Consider the following 20,231-nt stretch of genomic DNA (forward strand, 5'->3'; position numbering starts at 1 on the left):
CGAACATTCACCCTGTGTTTGCTCTAAAAGTTTGGCCTTTCTGTGCTTTCACATCAGGTTAAGCAACAGAGTTATAAAATTCACAGTGACAAGTTCAGTGTTTTGCTTGAATATCAAGCTTCCCTACCCCCCATAAAGAGAGGTCTGTTACTTAAATACCATCTCAGTTTTATGTGACAGGCGTTTTCAGGAAACCATAGATAATTCAGTGGAAATTCCCTGTCATTCTGAGGTGCATTTTATTTATTGATTTGGTCAAAATAGGAAGACTGCTGTATAAGAAACCTGATCCTAAAGCCACAGGCAGGGTCTCTATGCTGGTATAGCACACCCACCCTGGGATCAACATATAGGGATTCTTGTGAAATTTGACCTCTAGGAATTCTATAAGCAATTACCTGGTTCATAAATTTCATACCCAGGTGAGGATCCAAATCTTGGCTATTTACAGGATTTTACGCTCTTTCCTAAAGTTGCAACACAACTCAGGGTTTAAATTATTAAAATATGGATTGGAATGCAAATTTTGTGAAAACACACACACTTAAAGACATGTTTTAAGAGGTTTTTTTAAAATAGCAAAATACAGATTGATGCAGAAAGAGGATTAATCAGAACTGCGGTAAAAACTTGTGAAAGTGATGTTGACATCGTGATCAAGCAAAGCATTTCATAATGAAAACAGATAGCCTTTAATTTCATTTTGAGAGTAGTTATTATGTTTTCAATGCACTTCATGTGCTTCATCTCAGGGATGATAATACAGAAGTCACAGATGCTGGAACAGATACCCAAAAGCAGTTTAAGCCTGCAGTTCAGTATTAGTCCAACAATGTTACACACAGCTGGGACTAGGCGGGGTGAGGAACAAATGGGGTGGAGGGTAGGAATTGAGCGGAAAAGTAGTGGGCAGGGGAGGGATTAAGCAGCTTCTCCTCCCTCCAGTCTTGTGTTCTGAATTTCTCACTTGTGGCAATGCAATGTTCACAAGTAAGTCCCTGTGAGTTCAGCTGATGTCCTTGGGAATCCTACTATCTTCCATTCTGTGGACAGGACCAAGCCAGTATAGATGTCGATGAGACAGGAGTCTAAACACTCTGGAAATGTGGGCTTGGGAGAGCACATCACTGTTTGAGATTCTGTCCTGCCATGTGATGCCCAAAACCTTCCTGACACACCACATGTGGAAGGTGTTGAGGCATCACTCCTGCCAGTTATAAGTTGCCCACAACTCACTTCCATAAAGCAGTGTGCTCAACACACAAGCCTAGTAGACTTTCATCTTGGTACTGGACGTTAACGTCACATTCTTCCATACCCTTTTGGAAAGACAAGCCATTGCTGTAGCTGCCTTGCCATGGCACTTGTCCAGCTCTGCATCAATGGAGAGATTGCTGGTTATGGTGGAACCCTGGAAAACAAAATTGTCTACCACCTCAAGCGTGTGATCACCAGTGCTGCTGTGTGGAGTGTTGGTGACTTGCTGACCCAAGATGTTGGTCTTTGTAAGGCTGGTGGTAAGGCCGAACTCCCTGCCAGCTTGGACGGTTGGTGAGTCTCCATAGAACTTCATTTGAGTATGCTGTCAAGACTGTGTCATCTGCAAACAGCATCTCTCGAATAAGGAAAGACAAAGTCCAATTTCCACTGCCACACCCTACTGTAGCTTCATCGATTCCTCTCTTAATAATTCCTGATCTACACAATCTGGAAATATTTAAATTGCCCAGAGACTCAATAAACACCCCAGAGCAGAAGGAAGGAAACAATATCCTTCTGTCCTCTTTAAAAATGATCTATATATCGGGGGGTGGGGGTGGGAATATTCACAAGACTTTCCAAAGCTTGACCAAACATCAGAAAGTTCTGGCTCATTCCCATATTTTATTTCTTGCATATTACCAGATGTGAAATGATTAGGAACTAGACTTGTCTGGTTTACATTTGCGCCTATGATATATATAAAAAAAATCTATGGTTTCAGTTGTGTTCACAGAAATGTCAGGAGTCACAGGCGTAGGGTTAATGTGGTATCATGATCTCAGAAGAAGGGGAGGGAGAAACTGCTAGATTTACTCTAGGCAATTAAAAAAAATCTTTTCAGATTTTTAAAGAGTTAGCATGGGGGTGGGATAGTACTCACTTTTAACAATAATCCCTTGACTATGTTTCTTCAAATAGTCTCAGCAATTTGCTTGAGGCTCTAAGTGATTCTGATAAGTACTGTTGTCTTTTCACATACTTGCCTTTTCACACACTGATTTCTGTTGATCTGTCCTCAACCTGTCACTGTCAACTCCAAGGCGGCCTTCACCAATCCGATGCCCTCCAGAGGTTTTGGACTACAACTTCTGCCCGCCCCAGCAGGCCCTGTCTGCATTGGCTGAGGCTGTTTGGAGCTGTAGTACAAAACATCTAAATGATACTAGGTTGCTGAAGGCTGTCCCAAGGGAACTTGTGAGCCCTTGTGGAGAGAGAGGGGGAAGGGCGCCGAATATAGGGGATGGAGGGGGCATCAGCCCCCTCAATATTTGGGGGCACGGGGCTCAGGCCCCCAATATTGAGGGGGCTGACACCCCCCACCACCCTGCCACTGGGTGAGTGCTCAGCAGCCAGGTGGGACGCACAAGGGTGAACATCACCCTATGCGTGCAGCCCAGTTGCGTGTGACATCATGCACACATGATGTGCCCCCCCCAATGTTGGGCGCAACTCGGTGCACCTTGAGTGGGATCAAAAGTAGAAGAAGCTTGGGTGACAGTCCATGAGAAACAGGAACACTTTGCCCTCCCCCCTCATAGCACCACAAAATATTTTGCTGTGATAGTCCAAAGAAGAGAGAAAAAATTAGAGTTCAATATATTAAAAGAAGCATGTCAGTTTCATTCCCTCACCCCCAAACCTCAGGGTTGTACCCAATCTGTGTATATGAATTTACAGTAAATAATTCTGCACCCTGAGTAGATTGTGACTGCAGAGTATACTGCATAAAGGAATGGCAGGTTTCCAGGTAGAAGAGGAGGAACAGATCACTCAGATATGGCTTGTACCTCTTGCCTGGGAAAAACCCAAACTAGATTCTATAGGTGATCACTGCATCAGCTGTAATAAGGTGTATGAGAACTTGGCAGAAGAATACTATGGGTTTTCCTCTAGGTTCAGTGGTGCAAGCCATTACTTGTGCGACTGCAGTTCAGTTCCACTCCTCTCTCTGGCAAGACGGGCAGAGCTGGCTGCCGCCACCCTACTTGCCAGAAAACTTTCACCACGCCTTTGGAAATGTCAAAATTCTGTTGTAGAGAGGAAAATTTTGGCGCCACGAATCCAATCTGTACAGAGATCTTAGCAAGGGATTCAGAGACAACTGTGTACTGTAGATCAGGCTGGATCCCTGCCATAGTTGTTCCTGGAACTGGCTGATTCCCCAAACATGAGGTGTCAGAACATCTGTCACATCCCAACATTTTGTTTTCCTCAGTCCCAGCCCACTCAGTATGGGGGATTTCCTCCTATCACTCAGATCCAACAGCCTTGGAAAGCCAAAACACTAAACAGGTAGCCATTGTGATGAGTGACTGCCTGGATAATCTGTAACGGAAAGGGTCTGGACCTGAATATTACAACTGCATCAGTATGGCCAATCCTTTAAAATGTAAAACCTAAATCTCATTCTGATTCTTGCAGCTCATTCTGATTCTTGCAGCTCATTCTGATTCTTGCAGCTCATTCTGATTCTTGCAGCCTGGACAGTTTTCTCTAATCCTTATCTACTTCATTATTATCTTAGATCTTTTCTAGTGCTGGTTATTAAGTTCATCAGCCTTATTTCTATTAACATAACTATTTGTCATTCATTTGTAATTTAGTAAACTCTGCAGATTCTCATGCAATATCTTTGTTGCAAGAAGCAACCCATCTTTTATCATCACTGTGAAAACGCAAGAACTCATATAACCCCTGTTTTGGTTTTGTTTATTAAAAAAATAAAAACTCTACAGGTTGCTCCAAGGAGCATTTAAAACTCCAAATGATGTGAGCCTCAAAATATCTAAAAGAAAGCCTCCTTCCCTGTAGACCAGCCCAGGAAATTCTGATCACTAGAGGAGGTCCTTCTGTTGGTTTAGCTACATTCAGAGGTTCAGGGAGGGTCCCAAGAATATAGCTCTCCCCACAGAGGCTCATCTGGCACCATCTCTTTATAGCTTCTGTCGATGGCTGATTTTGGTGCCTTCCTTATAACATTTTGTATGGATTATAATTCAGAGCTTATCTCCTGTGTTTCTTTTTACTATTTTCATCATGTTTAATTACACACCCTGAAGGACTGTTGTTACTAATACTAATATGAATAATTATGTAATTGGCATGTTTCAAAAACAAGCAAATTATAGAGCTGGAATGGATCCCAAATGTCATCTAGTCCAACACTAAATGCCATGAACCTGGTTCAACTCTGAAGTTGATTTTAAAGAGCTGACTTTTGCCTAATGGCATGCTGGAAAAGTGGGTAGTTTCTACACACATGTATTTGAGCTTAGAAAGTAGAGATCATAGAAGAGATCATAGAATCAGAGTTGGAAGGGACCCTGAGGATCATCTAGGCCAACCCCCTGCAATGCAGGAATATGCAGCTGTCCCATACGGGGATCGAACCTACAACCTTGGCATTATCAGCACCATTCTTTAACCAACTGAGCTATCAGAGGCCCCAAGAACAATTCCTATCCAGCCATCTTTGTGGTGCCACTGCTAGAAGCAACCATGACTGTGGTCATTGATTTTTTTACAGTGCAGGATTGATGTTTTTGAACAGAAACAGATAATTCAGATAGGTTGATATACTTGTTGCTTCTGCATAAATAGTAGGGATACAATTGTGTTGGTGCACCAGATAATCTATAGCATCAGCACCTTTCAAAATGCTGTCTGATAAACAACAGCATTTCTAGGCAGTCCTTAAAGGTAAAGGGACCCCTGACCATTAGGTCCAGCTGTGACCGACTCTGGGGTTGCAGCGCTCATCTTGCTTTATTAGCTGAGGGAGCCGGCGTACAGCTTCCGGGTCACGTGGCCAGCATGACTAAACTGCTTCTGGCAAACCAGAGCCGCACACGGAAACGCCGTTTACCTTCCCGTCGGAGCGGTACCTATTTATCTACTTGCACTTTGACGTGCTTTCGAACTGCTAGGTAGGCAGGAGCTGGGACTTAGCAATGGGAGCTCACCCCGTCATGGGGATTCGAACCACCAACCTTCTGTGTTATCCTTATTTTTGCAGATTGAACTTCCCCCTGCAACATCAATACTTCACAGAATATCACGTGTCATGTTTCTGTGGCCACAAATCCAGAATGTTCCCTTTTGTATAATTTTGATATGAGAACCATCCACGATTTTTAGATGATAAATGTTTAGTTGTGTCATTGATTGGAGATTAAGTAGATTCTGTCAAATATAAAATATTTATTGGCTTTTGGAAAATGTTTCTTCTTGCCTAAGCATCCTTTAGTGTATTATTTAAAGGTGCATATCATGACTGGTATCATTTGGAAATAGGTCCCATTAAAACACTGGGACTTACTTCCAAATAAACATGCTTGGTGTTGAGGTACCTATTTGTTTCTCATTTTGTGAATAAATAAGTTTCTAAATGATTCTAATAGGCAGCAAATATTATTTGTGGTGAACATACACAATGACTTAATTTATGCCATGGTGAGAGGAGGGTCTGCCACCAACCACCACTGGGGCAAATTTCAAATCCAAATAGATATTTTTAATATTTCAGCTGACATGAACAGGAAAATATTACAGTCCCACAGTTCTGTCGTCATTATACCCAGTAGAAGGCGTTGGAGAAAGAAAGCATGGGGGCTGATTAAACATTTTCAACACCTCACAGTGCCTGTTAAACAGTGGGAGAAATGACTTGAAATTGAAAAGTCTTGCATTATCTGGGAAAGTAATATTATATAATTCATCCTTTATAAAACCCACAAGCTGCTGTGTAGAAAGAATGGGTTACAATTCTGGTAAATTCTGTGTCAAAACAGCAATCACAAGGCACTCCTTTTTCTTACAATGTGCGAAATTGGCACCAGACATTTTTCATTATTGTAACATTCCTCTAACAGGAATCCATTTGGGTAAATTCCCCTGCACTAAAGAAATGTATCTAAAAACCAACATAACTGTTTCAGAAATCATTCTTAGCTCTGTAGCCATGCTCCTCCCGATAATTATCTCAACCACATAGCCATAACTGAATTGTTTTAAAAGCGGCAAAGTCTCCAGATAATATCTGAAGCCTAGAGCATAAATTGGCAGTATGAAGGCTGGGCTTCTCTGAGATTAAAAGGAGTCAGATGGAGATTCTGAATGAACAGAACATAGATTCTAGCCCTGTTCAGGCAATGCACATTCCTGAACAGGGAATGTAAACACCAGTAAAGGGAACAAGGTTTATGCCTGAGAGCCCCACTTACAATATCACGACATGCACTGGCCACCACTCGCTTCACCTCTGACCATTCTGTATTGGTCACATGGGGTTCTTGATCACACAGATCAATTGATCACGCAAAGTTCATGCCTTTCCACTCAGTACAGAAAAGTCAGGCTGACGTATGTGGGGTCTGGCATAAGAATGCTGGGTACAGGCCTGACATGCATGTCCCACATCTAGGGATGAGGTAGGGGGTGTGATTCAGTTTGCATCTAAAGGCAAACTTACCTGATTGGCACTTTCCAAAATGATACACGAACCAAAACTCAGCGATCCTTGAAAATTTGCACATTATAAATTTTGTATTGCTGTTCTCCAGCCAAGCAGCATATACCAAAATATAGGTGCTCTGGTAAAATGTGTTTGTGAATGCATATATTAGAGAAAAGAACATTAAAATGCACTCTATTGGGGAATATTGCATTGCAAAAATGTGTATCTTAGGAATGCACTGCAAAAAATGTATAACTGGAAAAATTGCGTACAAAAATGTGTGTAGTAGTAGGAAATTCACAGTAAGACTCTGTTGAAATATCTTCAGGATGAACTTGAGAATGGGAAAATAAGAACCTGAAAGAAACCAAAATTGACACATCCACCCAACCCTGCCAACACTCTTGTTAATGCTTACATTCCCTGTTCAGCCATAACAACGGAAAAGGACTGGGAATTAGTATGAATTCAAGTGCTGGATATAACTCTTCCATTGAAATAATGGATTTTACAAGTGCTTGACTTTGGCGTGATTGCCAAAAGAATCTGAACATGTAAGACATATGAAGCTCTGTTCAGAACTTCTGCTCTGTGCTATGAAGACAGCTCTGAACACCACATGATTTGGCCTACATCTGACCCTCAACATTCCCGAAATGTAAATGTGGGTTTGTATCCCACGTTTTAGTGCAGATGTACCCTCCCCCTCCTCACAACATGGACTTAAATAATGCAAGCAATCTGTTTCCATTTTAGGTTGTCCAGGACCCAAGAAGAATGAGTTCTTGACAAGTGTTTTGGATGCGCTCTCCACAGACATGGTGCACGCAGTCTCTGATCCTTCCAGCAGGTGAGTAAGTTTGGATCCAGTCCCCTGTGTGCTTTAGGAAGTAATTCTGGTTGTCACTTTTTCTCTCTCTTTACTTTTGTGGAAGACAGCTAGAGCTTAATGACAGTTATCAAATATAATTTAAACCGCAGCTCAACACTGATCTTTTAAATGAAAAAGGGATCAAGTAGAATATGAGCAGGGTGAATTCCCCCACTTCTGAGTAACTACAGCCTGCTCCCATACATTGGGGATTAAGAGGAAGGGCTTCCTTATAAAAGGGCATGACTTCTGCAGGTAGGCTTGAGCCAAGTAATTTCCTTCCACCTTAGAAATTAATCACTGGTTCTTCTGAAATTTTTCCATTTAGAAAAGTAACAAGATGCAATGAATCCACAACACAGAGACTATTGAAAGGGGGTTAGACTGAGAGTGTGCAATGAGTGCTCTGAAATGATCTGATGCTGTAACATAGGTAAATCATGAAGGAGGTGTGCCCTAGGGATGGGAGAGGGATATGATTTAGTCCACGTTTTAACATGAACCTACCTAGTTCGCACTTCCTGAAACAATTCGAAATTCACACATCTCCAAATTTTGCAATGGCGTTTGCCAACAAAGAAAGAGTTTGCAATGCACACATCATGGGAAAGCGTGCATAACGATGCATACATTTGTGAAAATAATATACAAAAGTTCATTGCTTTAGGGGGCATTGCTTGCAAAAATAAACCAGGGAGAAATGCACGCTCAAATGCTGATGGATATTCTTGGTTCAAAACATAGCAAACATGTGGCAAACTGAACATAAGATCAGTTTTTAATTGTGCAGGCTGAATATCACCCAAAAAAAGCACCCTTAGATCAAATTACTATATTGGTTAGGATCATATAAACTCACTGTGAGATTTCCCTTTATCAGGTCACTGAATTATGGCAACGCTGCAAACAGTAGTGGGCGGTGAATTGTCATGGGTGGGACATGTTGTTCTCCTGGCTTCTCAACACAGCAGAACACTACCACCTTCCAATAGAGTGAGGGATGAAGCTGGGGGAAGATTGGTGCATGACAGCGGAGCCACACACACTAAACCTGAGCCTTGCCCCTCTTTCTCTTAGTAAGCAGCAGCAACCCACCATGTTGGGAAGCTGAGAGAGCAACAAAGCCCCACCCGCGTCATCTCGCTGACTGCTGCTGGTTGCAAGAATGTTTAAGAGCAAGGCTTCATCTTCCAAAGGTAGCAGACCGCAGCCCCAGCCTAGCTAAAGTTAGTTTTGACTAAATCCTATTGAAAGCAGTGGGAATTGAGTTGGTCATGATTAACCTGGGACTAAGTCATAACTAGCTTTAGCTGGACGATAGCCAGCATGCTGAAATAAAAGACACCAAGCCATTAGTCAAAGGCAGTGAAGTCATCCAATAAAGCATTTCATTTCGTTTTCTGCAGTGGGCAGTTTTACACTTCGCATGGAAAAGAAAATAGCCTCTGTTTCTCCCAGTAAAATTTATAAATTCATAAAAATATATTACATGCAATTTAGGCGCATTGGAAGTTGCTGGCTCTGTGCCAAGTGGAACACTCTTTCCTTTCTTTTAATGCAACGTGATGCCATAAGAGCCATGATATAATTTTGAGCAACACACTTTGCTCATGTTGTGACTATTACTTTTGCCGCTGGGAAAGGTATTTCAGGGTCATTTTGGTTTTTAGCCTCATGTTGTTGCAGCTCAGTCACTAGACGTTCACGTTCCTCACCTGTTTGGACTTTCATCACATCAGTAAAATGTATTTTAAAAACTTGTCCCTTTTTAGCAGTAGCAAGGTCATGATCCACCCAAAATGGAGCATTAAGTCCACTTAATATTTTGTCCATTGAAACCAAATACAATATCCACACCAGTGGCTGGATTGTGCCCAGTTATTTAAATTCAGTGGTGCATTTTCGAACTGAAGAGGCAGAATTCTGAGCTAGCTGAGAAATCTGATTAAGTTCTGAACATGTTTAGTTCTGAATATGCCTCCACTGTGTAAATCAGCTGCACTGATGTATTTGGCAATTCATTTGCTTTAATAGCGCTGACTATGCAATCCTATATGTGTCTTCTCTGAGTCTCATGTAATTCAGTGGGTATATAAGCAGTCTGATTAGTGGGACATAAAACTATCCATTTCATCTTAAATTTCATAATCATCCTACCAAATGCATACAGTGAGCCTATGCTTAGCTGTTAATCTTCCTATCTTGGTACAAGATTGTCAATTGCACTCTAGTCTTGCTTTTGCAGCTTTGAGAGCACCTCCTCTCAATAGACTGATTGCAGCACGATAGGCTGAACCAAACAGAACCAAACCCAGCAGTGTCTTCACTGGCAAAGACAATGTTTACTCAGCCGCTATGGCGCACCTCAGACCCAGGCTGGCTACATCGAATGGAAAGTGGGGGAAAGAGAGGCAAGCTGATGTCTATGAGAAGCTCACAAGCAAGAAATTAAGGGTAGAAATCCTCTCTTGGTGTATTGCCTCTGTGATACTGGAAGATCAGTGGCAAGGAAGAGGTCAAGCAAAATAAGTTGTGTACGTGGTGTTTTTATCAGACACAAATCTGAGTATTCAGGGGGCTTCACAATTGATTCCTCATCCTGTTATTTCAGTAGCACAAGCACCTCAAATATGATGAAGGAATTGGGAGGGTCCAAGAGGGGAAACTGATAGTGAAAGTTTTATGCTCGCTTAATGGCCTCTGTCTTTTGCAGGCTTTCAGAACCAGATCCTAATCACACTCTGGAGGAAAGAGTTGTCCACTGGTATTTTAAACAACTGGATAAGAATGCTAGTGGTGATATCGGCAAAAAAGAAATCAAGCCGTTTAAGAGATTCCTGAGGAAAAAGTCCAAGCCCAAGAAATGTGTGAAAAAGTTTGTGGAATACTGTGACGTGAATAATGACAAATCCTTAACGGTTCCAGAACTAATGGGTTGCCTGGGGGTTACGAAAGAAGATAACAAGGCAGACACAAAGAAACGTCATAGTAAGAAGATCTCCTAACTAGCTCTTTTATCACAGCTTTATGAGAAAGATATTGCATCTGGAGTTTCATAAGTTACTTGTGACTTATATGGAGAACTGGTTTTTACGAAAGCAGAGGTGACCTGCAACAAAATGTTGCAGCGTGGAGAGCTGCTTGTTCAGACCCACAGCATTTCCTCCATTTCCCCACTCCACCCCACTGACTTGGGTCAGTATTCCATTGCCACTGAGCACGCTCAGTTCCCAATGGACTATTTGGAGTAGGAGGTGTTCCACAGCCGTTAGTTTTTTTGTTTTTTAACCCTCTCTGAAGATTTTCTTGTACTTCTGCAAAGCTCAGGATTCGTCCTGGCCTGCTGATATCTTCTTGTGTGGGGGTGTCATTATTTTGGCTATATAAAAAACAACACTCACAGCCAGAACATCACAAATAGAGGAAATGATAAAGCCAGATGCCACAACTGGGTTACGGAGTCCAATAAAAATCTGAAAGCTGCTGCTATCTTGTTTCAGATTTTGGCGATTTAGGCAGCGGGAGAACCCACTCAACTGGTGGCATACACACACATATATTTAATTGTAAAGCAATATCCTCATTTATTACATAGAAGTTTCCAAGATTTGTTTAAGGTCTTGCACAGAAACGATTCTTATGGTCAATTAACATACCATGTTTTCTTCCTTGACAGCTCCAAAAAATAATGGTGAAAGTACTCCTTCCAACAGGCAGGTAAGTGTGGAGAAGACACTTTTCCATTCTCCCAATAACTATTTTTAGCCTTATCTAGTCTGCATGTCTTGGCAATCACATTCACTGCCTGTGTTAGATACCCCACCCCAAGTCAAGGTACTGTATGTTTGTGAAACGAGGACAACTTATAAACGCCATCTCCAACTCCTCAAAAGATTCCATCAATGGTGTCTCTGAAAATTTTTACACATCACTTGGGAAGACAGGCAAACTAATGCCAGTGTACTGGAAGAAGCAAAGATCACCAGCGTCAAAGCAATGATTCTTCAACATCAACTTCGTTGCACTGGTCATGTTGTGTGGATGCCTGATTATCCTCCTCCAAAGCAATTACTCTACTTAAAAATGGTAAGCGTAATGCTGGTGGTCAACAAAAGAGGTTTAAAGACTCCCTCAAGGCAAATCTAAAGAAATGTAGTATAAACACCGACAACTGGGAAACACTGGCCTGCGAGCACTTCAGTTGGAGAACAGCCTTTACCAAAGGTGCCATGGGCTTTGAAGATGCTCGAACTCAGGACAAAAGGGAGAAATGTGCTAAGAGGAAGGCACGCTTGGCAAACCTTCACCGTGATCAACTCCCGCCTGGAAGCCCATGTCCCCACTGTGGAAGGACATGTAGTTCCAGAACTGGCCTCCACAGTCACTTACGGACTCACTTTTAGAACCGTGTTTATGGAAGACAATCTTACTCAACTATGAGTGATCGCCAAAGAAGAAGAAGAAGGCATAGTACTCAAGGCTGTCAAGTTAATACCACAAGCAGCACTCCCCTACCCTGGAAGTAAAAATACAAGAAAAAATTAAATAACTAACCATCTTATGTCCTTTCATGACATCCAGAAACATCTTACAGAAAAGCCACCTCTCAAAAGGATTTTTTTAAAATTTAAAAATAGTCATATGATGTCAGCCTTCCTTGGTGCTACATAGTCATACGATGTCAGTCATTTGCTTGATGCTACATTGACACGTCCAAAAGCCAGCAATTAATTTAGTGTAGGCTTTCACACCTTTGGTAGAACTTCACAGCTAAGAAAAAGTTCTTATTTCTCCTCTGCTGAAGAAAGGGCCCAGAGGCTTAACTCCCCTCACATCCCTAAAGTTTGAAACAAGGCAGTCTGAAAACAATTACTGTGGTAGAAGTCCAAACCATTCAAAAGTTTATTTCAAGTATATAATAGCTGTTGCTGCCCCATGTGCTGCACACAGCTCTCAACGCATAATATATACACCTCTCTCTCTCTCTCTCTCTCTCTCTCTCTCTCTCTCTCTCTCTCTCTCCTCCTGCTTTCCTGTAATCTGATAACAACATGTAACTTATATAGTGAAGCAGTTCTGTCATTTCTGGGTTTCTGCTCCCCCCTCCCCCTTTATTTGATTTGATTTCTTTAAATATTGTTGCTGACTCAGTCTCAATTATTTTAAAAGCTGGTGCTGTGAAATGATAGCCTTGAAATGGTCCTCGTTGTGCAAACCATCTGTTGGCAGTTAACTGCTGCAGCGACGTGAGGCTATGAAGGTACCTCACAGATGCCAAAGGTGGCTTTCATCACGAGGCCTCGCGCTTGAAAGGAAGGCATTGGAAATGAATACGCCTGACAAGGAACGGTTTTAAAAGAAACCACCCACCTCAAAAGAGAACAATCAGCTCCATTTCCATCGGGGAATGGGCAATAGGGGGTGATAATAAGTGCTCTAGCATTTTCTATTTCACCAAGAGCTGATCTACACGTTGTGGGGAATTAGGTGGTAAACTGAAGTGACAGAATTCTGGGCTGGAACACTTTTAGACTGTAGGCGAGAGGTTGTATTTTTGAATGCTCCCTCGTGGAAAAAGCTCACTACATGTGGAAAACTAAAACACCAGAGAGAGGACAAAGCTAAGCCCCACACTCTGGTGTGCTAAGCATTTAGCCTAGTATATTGCATAGAGAGTTTGGTTTAAAAACACACATCAGGAATAAGGAAACTGTGGTTTTTCAAATGTTGTTGGACTACAAATATCATCATCCCTAACCATACTGGCAGAGGTTGATAGGAGTTGGGAGTCCAGCAACATCAGGGAGTTTACATGTTCCCAATCCCAATTTTACCTGTAGGAATATTCAGGCCTCTGATATCCCACCTGTGGTCTCAAGAGGACTGTACCACGGAGCATGTTCTAGACTGACTGTGATATACAGTGGTACCTCAGGTTACATACGCTTCAGGTTACAGACTCCGCTAACCCAGAAATAGTACTTCAGGTTAAGAACTTTGCTTCAGGATGAGAATAGAAATCGTGCTCCGGCGGCATGGCGGCAGCAGGAGGCCCCATTAGCTAAAGTAGTGCTTCAGGTTAAGAACAGTTTCAGGTTAAGAACGGACCTCCGGAATGAATTAAGTACTTAACCCGAGGTACTACTGTATTTTTATTTGTGTCTATGATATCAGCATATCAATTGTTTATTGCTATAATGTATATGATAGCAACATATATGTGACTGTTTTTCAAAATTTCTTTGGCAGCAAACCTCAAAGAAACAAGGCTGAACACTTCATGTCCAAGGCAGGTCTCTCAGATGCCTGGGAGACTCCCTCACCAAAAGGCAATTAAAAAAAGAAAGAAAGAAAGAAACCCAACAACCGTAGTATTTGCACTTTGTACTTTAAATGTAAATTCACTTTGTAGAAATGAGATATTTAACAGACATTTAAGAGAATCTGTGAAAATGTAGTAACAGCTTGTTTTTAAACAATTATCACATACAATGTATGTGCCTTTTATTGTCTGAAATCTGTACGTGTTGGAGGTGTAAAAGTTTGCATTTAATCTTTTTTTGAAAGAAGAATGTTCAGTTGGACATTAACATAGAAACTAGTCTTGTAGTATTTTTCTGTTCAGTAATTTTGCTTGTTTTCTACATAGCTATTGATTTTTTATGAAGTTATACTGAAAACCTGCTCATTTCAAAGTCTACTGTACTCATAATTTTAATTAATCTCTGTGTTAAGGTTGCATGTTCCTTAGGCTTAAACCAAGAATTGGAAATTGTTGTTGACTTCTCGTGCACCTTATATAAGCAGAGGAACCTTTTCTCTGTTGGTGTTTATAGGGTTAAAAAAATGGCGTTGACTTTCTCCAGAGCACAGTTGCACAACAACAATGCAACCACTAATTGATTGGAAATAAATCTTTTGTAGATTTTCCTTTGTATTCCCCCCGCCCCTTAGAGGACTTCAGTATAATATATATTTTTCTTCCCCGTTCTTCCTGCTTTTGGGTAGGTTTAGTCAGCCTTTAAACTGGCAAGTATGTGGTGTCACTCAAAACAAAATCTCCCAAGCCCCAGAATAGACATAATAAGGCAATAAAGGGGCACAATTGTTCAGTATTGTAAATCTAATTATAAGGAGACAAAGAAGGTAGAACAGGCTTGTCAGTCTTTTCTTTTCCTTACACTTGGCTGAGCTGTGATATGCAACTTGCGGTGCCCCGGGATCTACAAAAAGGTAAAACTATCACTTGAACAAATTATGAACAGTTATTTTAGGGAGGTGCAGTCAGCACAAGCTGCCCCTTAGGGCATCATTCTTGCCATCTGGGAGATGTTCTTACAAGTTTTCATACCTTTCCTATCATTTGGAGGGAGTTTTCTTTTTTCACCCCTTTCCTGGAATGCCTGAAGGAAAGAGAACTTGCAGATGTGAACTTGATGGCAAAACATTTGAAAGAACAAAAAATAACAATAAAGAACTTTCGCTTCAGACCTTGGACAGCAATAAATTATACAGTAAGCAGCCAGAGACAACAGCGTGTAGGGTAGGGAGAGTATGAGCATATAGATATCTTAGAGTTGAAAGGGATTCAAGGGTCATCTAGTCCAACCCCCTGCATTGCAGGAATCTCAGCTAAAGCAGATGGCCATCCAAACTCTGTTTAAAAACCTCCAATGGAGGAGAGACCACCACCTCTCATGGAGTCTGTTCCACTGTCAGAAAATTTTCCCCCAAAATGGTCAGAATCTCCTTTCTTGCAACTTGAAGCCATTGGTTTGCGTCCTACCTTCCAGAGCAGGAGAAAACAAGTATGCTCCCTCCTCCATGGGACAGCCCTTAAGATATTTGAAGATGGCTATCATATCTCTTCTCAGTTTCCTCTTTTCCAGGCTAAACATAGCCAGCTCCTTCAAGCGCTCCTCATAAGGCTTAGTTTCCAGACCCTTGATCATCTTGGTTGCCCTCCTCTGCACACGTTCCAGCTTGTCAACATCCTTCTTAAACTGTGGTGCCCAGAATTGGACACAGTATTCCAAGTATGGTCTGACTAAGGCAGAATAGAGTGGTACTATTACTTCCCTTGATCTGGACACTATACTTCTGTTGATGCAGCCTAGAATAGCATTAGCATTTTTTGCTGCTGCATCACACTGTTGACTCATGTTAAGCTTGTGGTCCACCAAGACCACCAGATCCTTTTCACATGTACTCCTAGTAAGCCAGGTGTCCCCCATCCTATATTTGTGCCTCTGGTTCTTCCTGCCTTAGTGCAGAATCTTACATTTGTCCCTACTGAAATTCATTTTGTTAACTTGCGCCCAGTTCTCCAATCTGTTAAGGTCCTTTTGAATTCTAATTTTGTCTTCTGCGGCTTTAGCTACCCTTCACAGTTTAACGTCTGCAGATTTGATGTGCATCCCATCAATTCCTTTATCCAAGTTGTTTATAAAGATGTTGAACAACAACCTGTCCAGGACAGAACCCTGTGGCTTCCCACTTGTCACCTTTTCCCAGGATGATGAGGAACAATTAATGAGTAACCTTTAGGTTTGGTCAGTCAACCAGCTACAAATCCACCCAACAGATATCTCATTCAACCCACATTTTACCGGCTTCCTCATGAGAATTTCATGGGGGACTTTGTCAAAAGCCTTATTGAAATCAAAACACACTATGTCCACAGCATTTCCCTGATCCACCAAGTTTGTAATTCTATCAAGAAAAGAAAACAGATTGGTCTGGCATGACTTATTTTTGAGAAACCCATGCTGGGTCTTCGTAATCATAGCATCCTTTTCTAAACTCTCACAGACCATCTGTTGAATTATCAGTTGAGGGTGGGTGGGTGTGAAGTGGATTGTTGCAATTGTAACAATGAGCAGAAATCTCTTTAGTGTTTTTTTTTTAAAGAACAAGATACATTTGAACAATGTGTAGAATAGCTGTTGGCTAATTTTGTTCTGACTCAGCCTCTGTTACATTTATATCTGCATCTATAGCTACATGATAATATACTGCTGGGTGACTTTGTACTCATTGGAATTGGGCAAAAGAATATGGATCTTGTGGCCGGAGGCTTGAAGAGTAAAGAGAAGGGAACAAAAATGCTATTGTATGTTTATCTTTGTGTAAAGAAGCAAACATTTTTACTCGGAATTTATTTGATATCTTTTTTATAATGCTAAACTCTGAATTTAATCTGTTTAGATTAAACATGTAGTATGCTCTGAAACTTACTCGGTTTGGTTATTATCCTAGGGCATATAGATAACCACAACATTTGGTTCCTCTTACCATTCGCACATGCTTTTCCAGGAACATCCACAGAATGATCAAGGTCCTGTGAAAGAGAACAGGCATGTACTAAGGGTCACACCATACTATTGGCTGAATACACAGTAACAAGCTGAGACACTTACTGCATAATAAACTTGCTTCCATTGACAAGTCATGTTCTCACACCATACCAGAGCTAGCAGATAGGTGATTTCACACCAACAAGCTGTCACTGGATAGTCATAATTGCCACACATGGCTGTGTGAACAATAAGCAGAATTTTTTCCACTTCATTAAAATGAGACATGCAGAAAAACACATGGAAAAGATGGTGGTTATAATCAGATCCTAGCTTACATTTGAAAACTCTTCGTTGCAAATCAAAATTTAAAAGGAATTTTTAACAATTAATTTTCAGCAACAGAATGATTCTGTTCAATGGTTTTGTTGAAATATGGCATCCTTTTCAACAACAGAATGATTCTGTTCAACGATTTTGTTGAAATATGGCAGCCTTTTATAAGATACACAAATTAACATTCAGATGACTCGCATCCACAGAACTCCACAGAACTCACAAACAAGATCATGGCAAAATTTGATCAATTAATCTTCTGTTAGCAAAATCATCCACATCACTTGGACTGTTCCAAGCAAGCATCCTTGGGGTTAGTTTTTCAGATAAGCCAATTGTCCAGACATTCTGTCACCAACGTGTGATGTGCAGGTGCTCAAGGGCCTTCCTGTTCTGTGCAATGAGTAGTTGTGCAGCCACCTGTAAATAAGTGATAAGTTCCTTATATTGCAGATTAAGCTGATATTCTACTTGCTGATTTGTAATATAGCTTATATTTCCACAAATACTCATTCCCAGAATGGCTGCACAAGTTCCAAATTGTCGCATCGATAGCTGTATGTAGAGTTGTAGGATGATATCTGTTTGGACGACTGAAAACTATAGGAAAATGCGAAAAGGAAAAAAGATTAAAGATGGCTACGTCACCCAAAATCATGTAGCTTGGCTTATCTCAGTAGTAAAGCATGGATTAATTGAGGTTATTGAGCTCTTCCTTAACAAAGACAATTAAGATGTACACCTGACATATTTACAATAAGGTATTATGTAACTGCTTTTCTTATATGAGAAACCCGTGTCAAAAAAAAGCCCCTTTAATGCAGAAAATGAAAGGTTTATTGCTTCGGATTTGTTTGCTTTTTTTTTTAAAGGGCAAATTGATGTAATTAGGGGGTAATTACTTTGACATGAAATACAAACCAGTTAACTTTATTGATGCCTGAAATGTTAGACTGATTACAGTAAATGACTGATGCAAACTGTGCACACTGTCCTAACTATTTTATTGCATTTTTGTTAAGCAAAAGCACATGTGTAAAGCATTCAACAAACAGAACTTTTTTTTCTTCCTCTGCCGAAAGCCCCCCATGTTGCAGATCCGCATGATCTAGGACTCCCTAAGTAAGTATCAGAAACTGCCAGTGGATGGAACCCCAGCTACTAACTACTGATTTATGTTTCCTGGGCTATGATATGCAAGAGCATATCTTCTTTTCCACCTCTCACCTCACTAAACCTCAGAACTGGCTCAAGGTTTTTTGCCATCCCTGACAAATAATAATATTAAATTGCCCTTGTGGTTTTTTTGTATCGTGAGCAGTGTAACAGAAGCAAAATAGGGATATGCTATTTTCTCATGATTTACTTACATTTCTAAACCACCAACATACATGACAATGTACTACAGAAGCATAAAAAACCATGACATTATATCTTTAGACTCAAATTTAAATAATAACCTTAAATGCAGACAGTATTTTTTTTCTTACTATTAGCAGCCCGATTAGCAATAGCCTGATATTGGGAAAAACCTGTGGAAATCCCTATTGAAACCTGGATAAATAAAATTTGGAATGTGGCTCTGTTGGAATGCCTTACTTGCCACAGAAGGGTAATTAAAGGCACTTCAAAGGTACATATCATCATCAACATCATCACTTTTAATTTGTATACCATCTTTCTATCTTTCAATACCCAGGGCAGTTTACAAGCTGAAGAAACAAAGAATGTACACCTTATAACAATCTAATGCAATGCAAAAATGTAATAATACAATATAACTTTAAAATAAGAAACCTACATCAAGTAAAGTAACATTCAACAATCACTAGAATAGTATAGAATAATAATATCAGCATATAAAAATTAAAGAGAAATCCACTCTTAACAATTACAATAAATAATTTCTAAACCACAATTAATAAAACAACGGCAAGCCATAGAACATAAAATAATACAATACAAATTGAGAAGCAGAGACTAGAGTGTGGGGCAAGGCAGGTGGAAGAAGGCCTTGCCAGATGAAGTCTCTCCCCTCACAGTTCTTCCTCCTGCTTTTGGCAAGACTTGGTTTCCATTCTTTTCCATTACAAATGAGACAGAATACACTTTTATTCCACCCACAACACAAGAATCTTGGAGGAGAGGATACTTGAACTGACAATGCATAAATAAACATCTTGCTTGTGTACTGTGTACTACATATGAAACTTTATAAGAATGTACCACTGATGTACCACTGGGCAAGTGACTGTAGTTATATGTTTTTCTTGTTTTTACAAGAAAATCAATAAAAATTATTTGGATTGAAAAACAAACAAACATGAAATCATAAAATCACAAAGCACAAATGACTGACATTGAATCAAATTAATTCTCCAAAAATGCTTGCCGAAACAGAAACATTTTCAGCAGGTGCCAAAGGGTCTAAATTGTTTGACTTTGGTAGGAAGCGCTCCAAAGGTATGATGCAACAATGTAGGAAGCCATCGACATTACTTCTTCTTTGGCGATCACTTGTAGCCAAGTAAGATTGTCTTCCATAAACATGGTTTTAGGAATACGTGATCACTGGAACAGTAAAGAGGGCTTCTCCAGATAATCTCAGGGACCGGGCCAATATATGAGGAACAAGGTGGTCTTTCAGGTAACCTGGTCCTAGGCTGTTCAGGACTTTATACACCAAACAGCTAATATCTTGAATTTAGCTGGGTACTGTACAGGCAGCCAGTTTAGAGTTTTCAGCACTGGTGTAATAAGCTGATAAGGCGCTGCTTCAGCCAACACCTCAGCCTCAACATTTTGCACTACCTGCAATTTCCAAACCAAACTCAAGGGGACTTTATTATTATTTCATTTTTCATGTAACCCAGCCAATAGGCTGCTAATAGGCTTCACTCTAAAATATATTCACTGGGACAATTTTCCAAATATCCAGCCCTGAATTTGAAGGTTCACAATGGAAGAGAGGGGTGACATTGCTCTTGCTTTCCCTCTTTCGAGTTTTAAA

At 40.6% G+C, this 20,231-nt stretch overlaps 1 protein-coding gene across 2 annotated transcripts in view; it reads left to right on the plus strand.

Annotated features, from left to right (window-relative positions):
* Positions 1 to 16,821, plus strand: part of SMOC2 (SPARC related modular calcium binding 2) — a 131,075-nt gene extending 114,254 nt beyond the window's left edge. For both annotated transcript variants that reach the window (XM_053382425.1, XM_053382426.1), the window contains exons 10-13: positions 7,475 to 7,568; positions 10,303 to 10,577; positions 11,266 to 11,306; positions 13,839 to 16,821. In XM_053382425.1, coding sequence (XP_053238400.1) covers positions 7,475 to 7,568; positions 10,303 to 10,577; positions 11,266 to 11,306; positions 13,839 to 13,862 — 434 coding nt within the window. In that variant the 3' untranslated portion in view covers positions 13,863 to 16,821. The remainder of the gene's footprint in view (positions 1 to 7,474; positions 7,569 to 10,302; positions 10,578 to 11,265; positions 11,307 to 13,838) is intronic.
* Positions 16,822 to 20,231: the final 3,410 nt, after the last annotated feature.

The sequence above is a fragment of the Podarcis raffonei genome, chromosome 3 (assembly GCF_027172205.1).
Source record: "Podarcis raffonei isolate rPodRaf1 chromosome 3, rPodRaf1.pri, whole genome shotgun sequence".
Classification (NCBI taxonomy): Eukaryota; Metazoa; Chordata; class Lepidosauria; order Squamata; family Lacertidae; genus Podarcis; species Podarcis raffonei.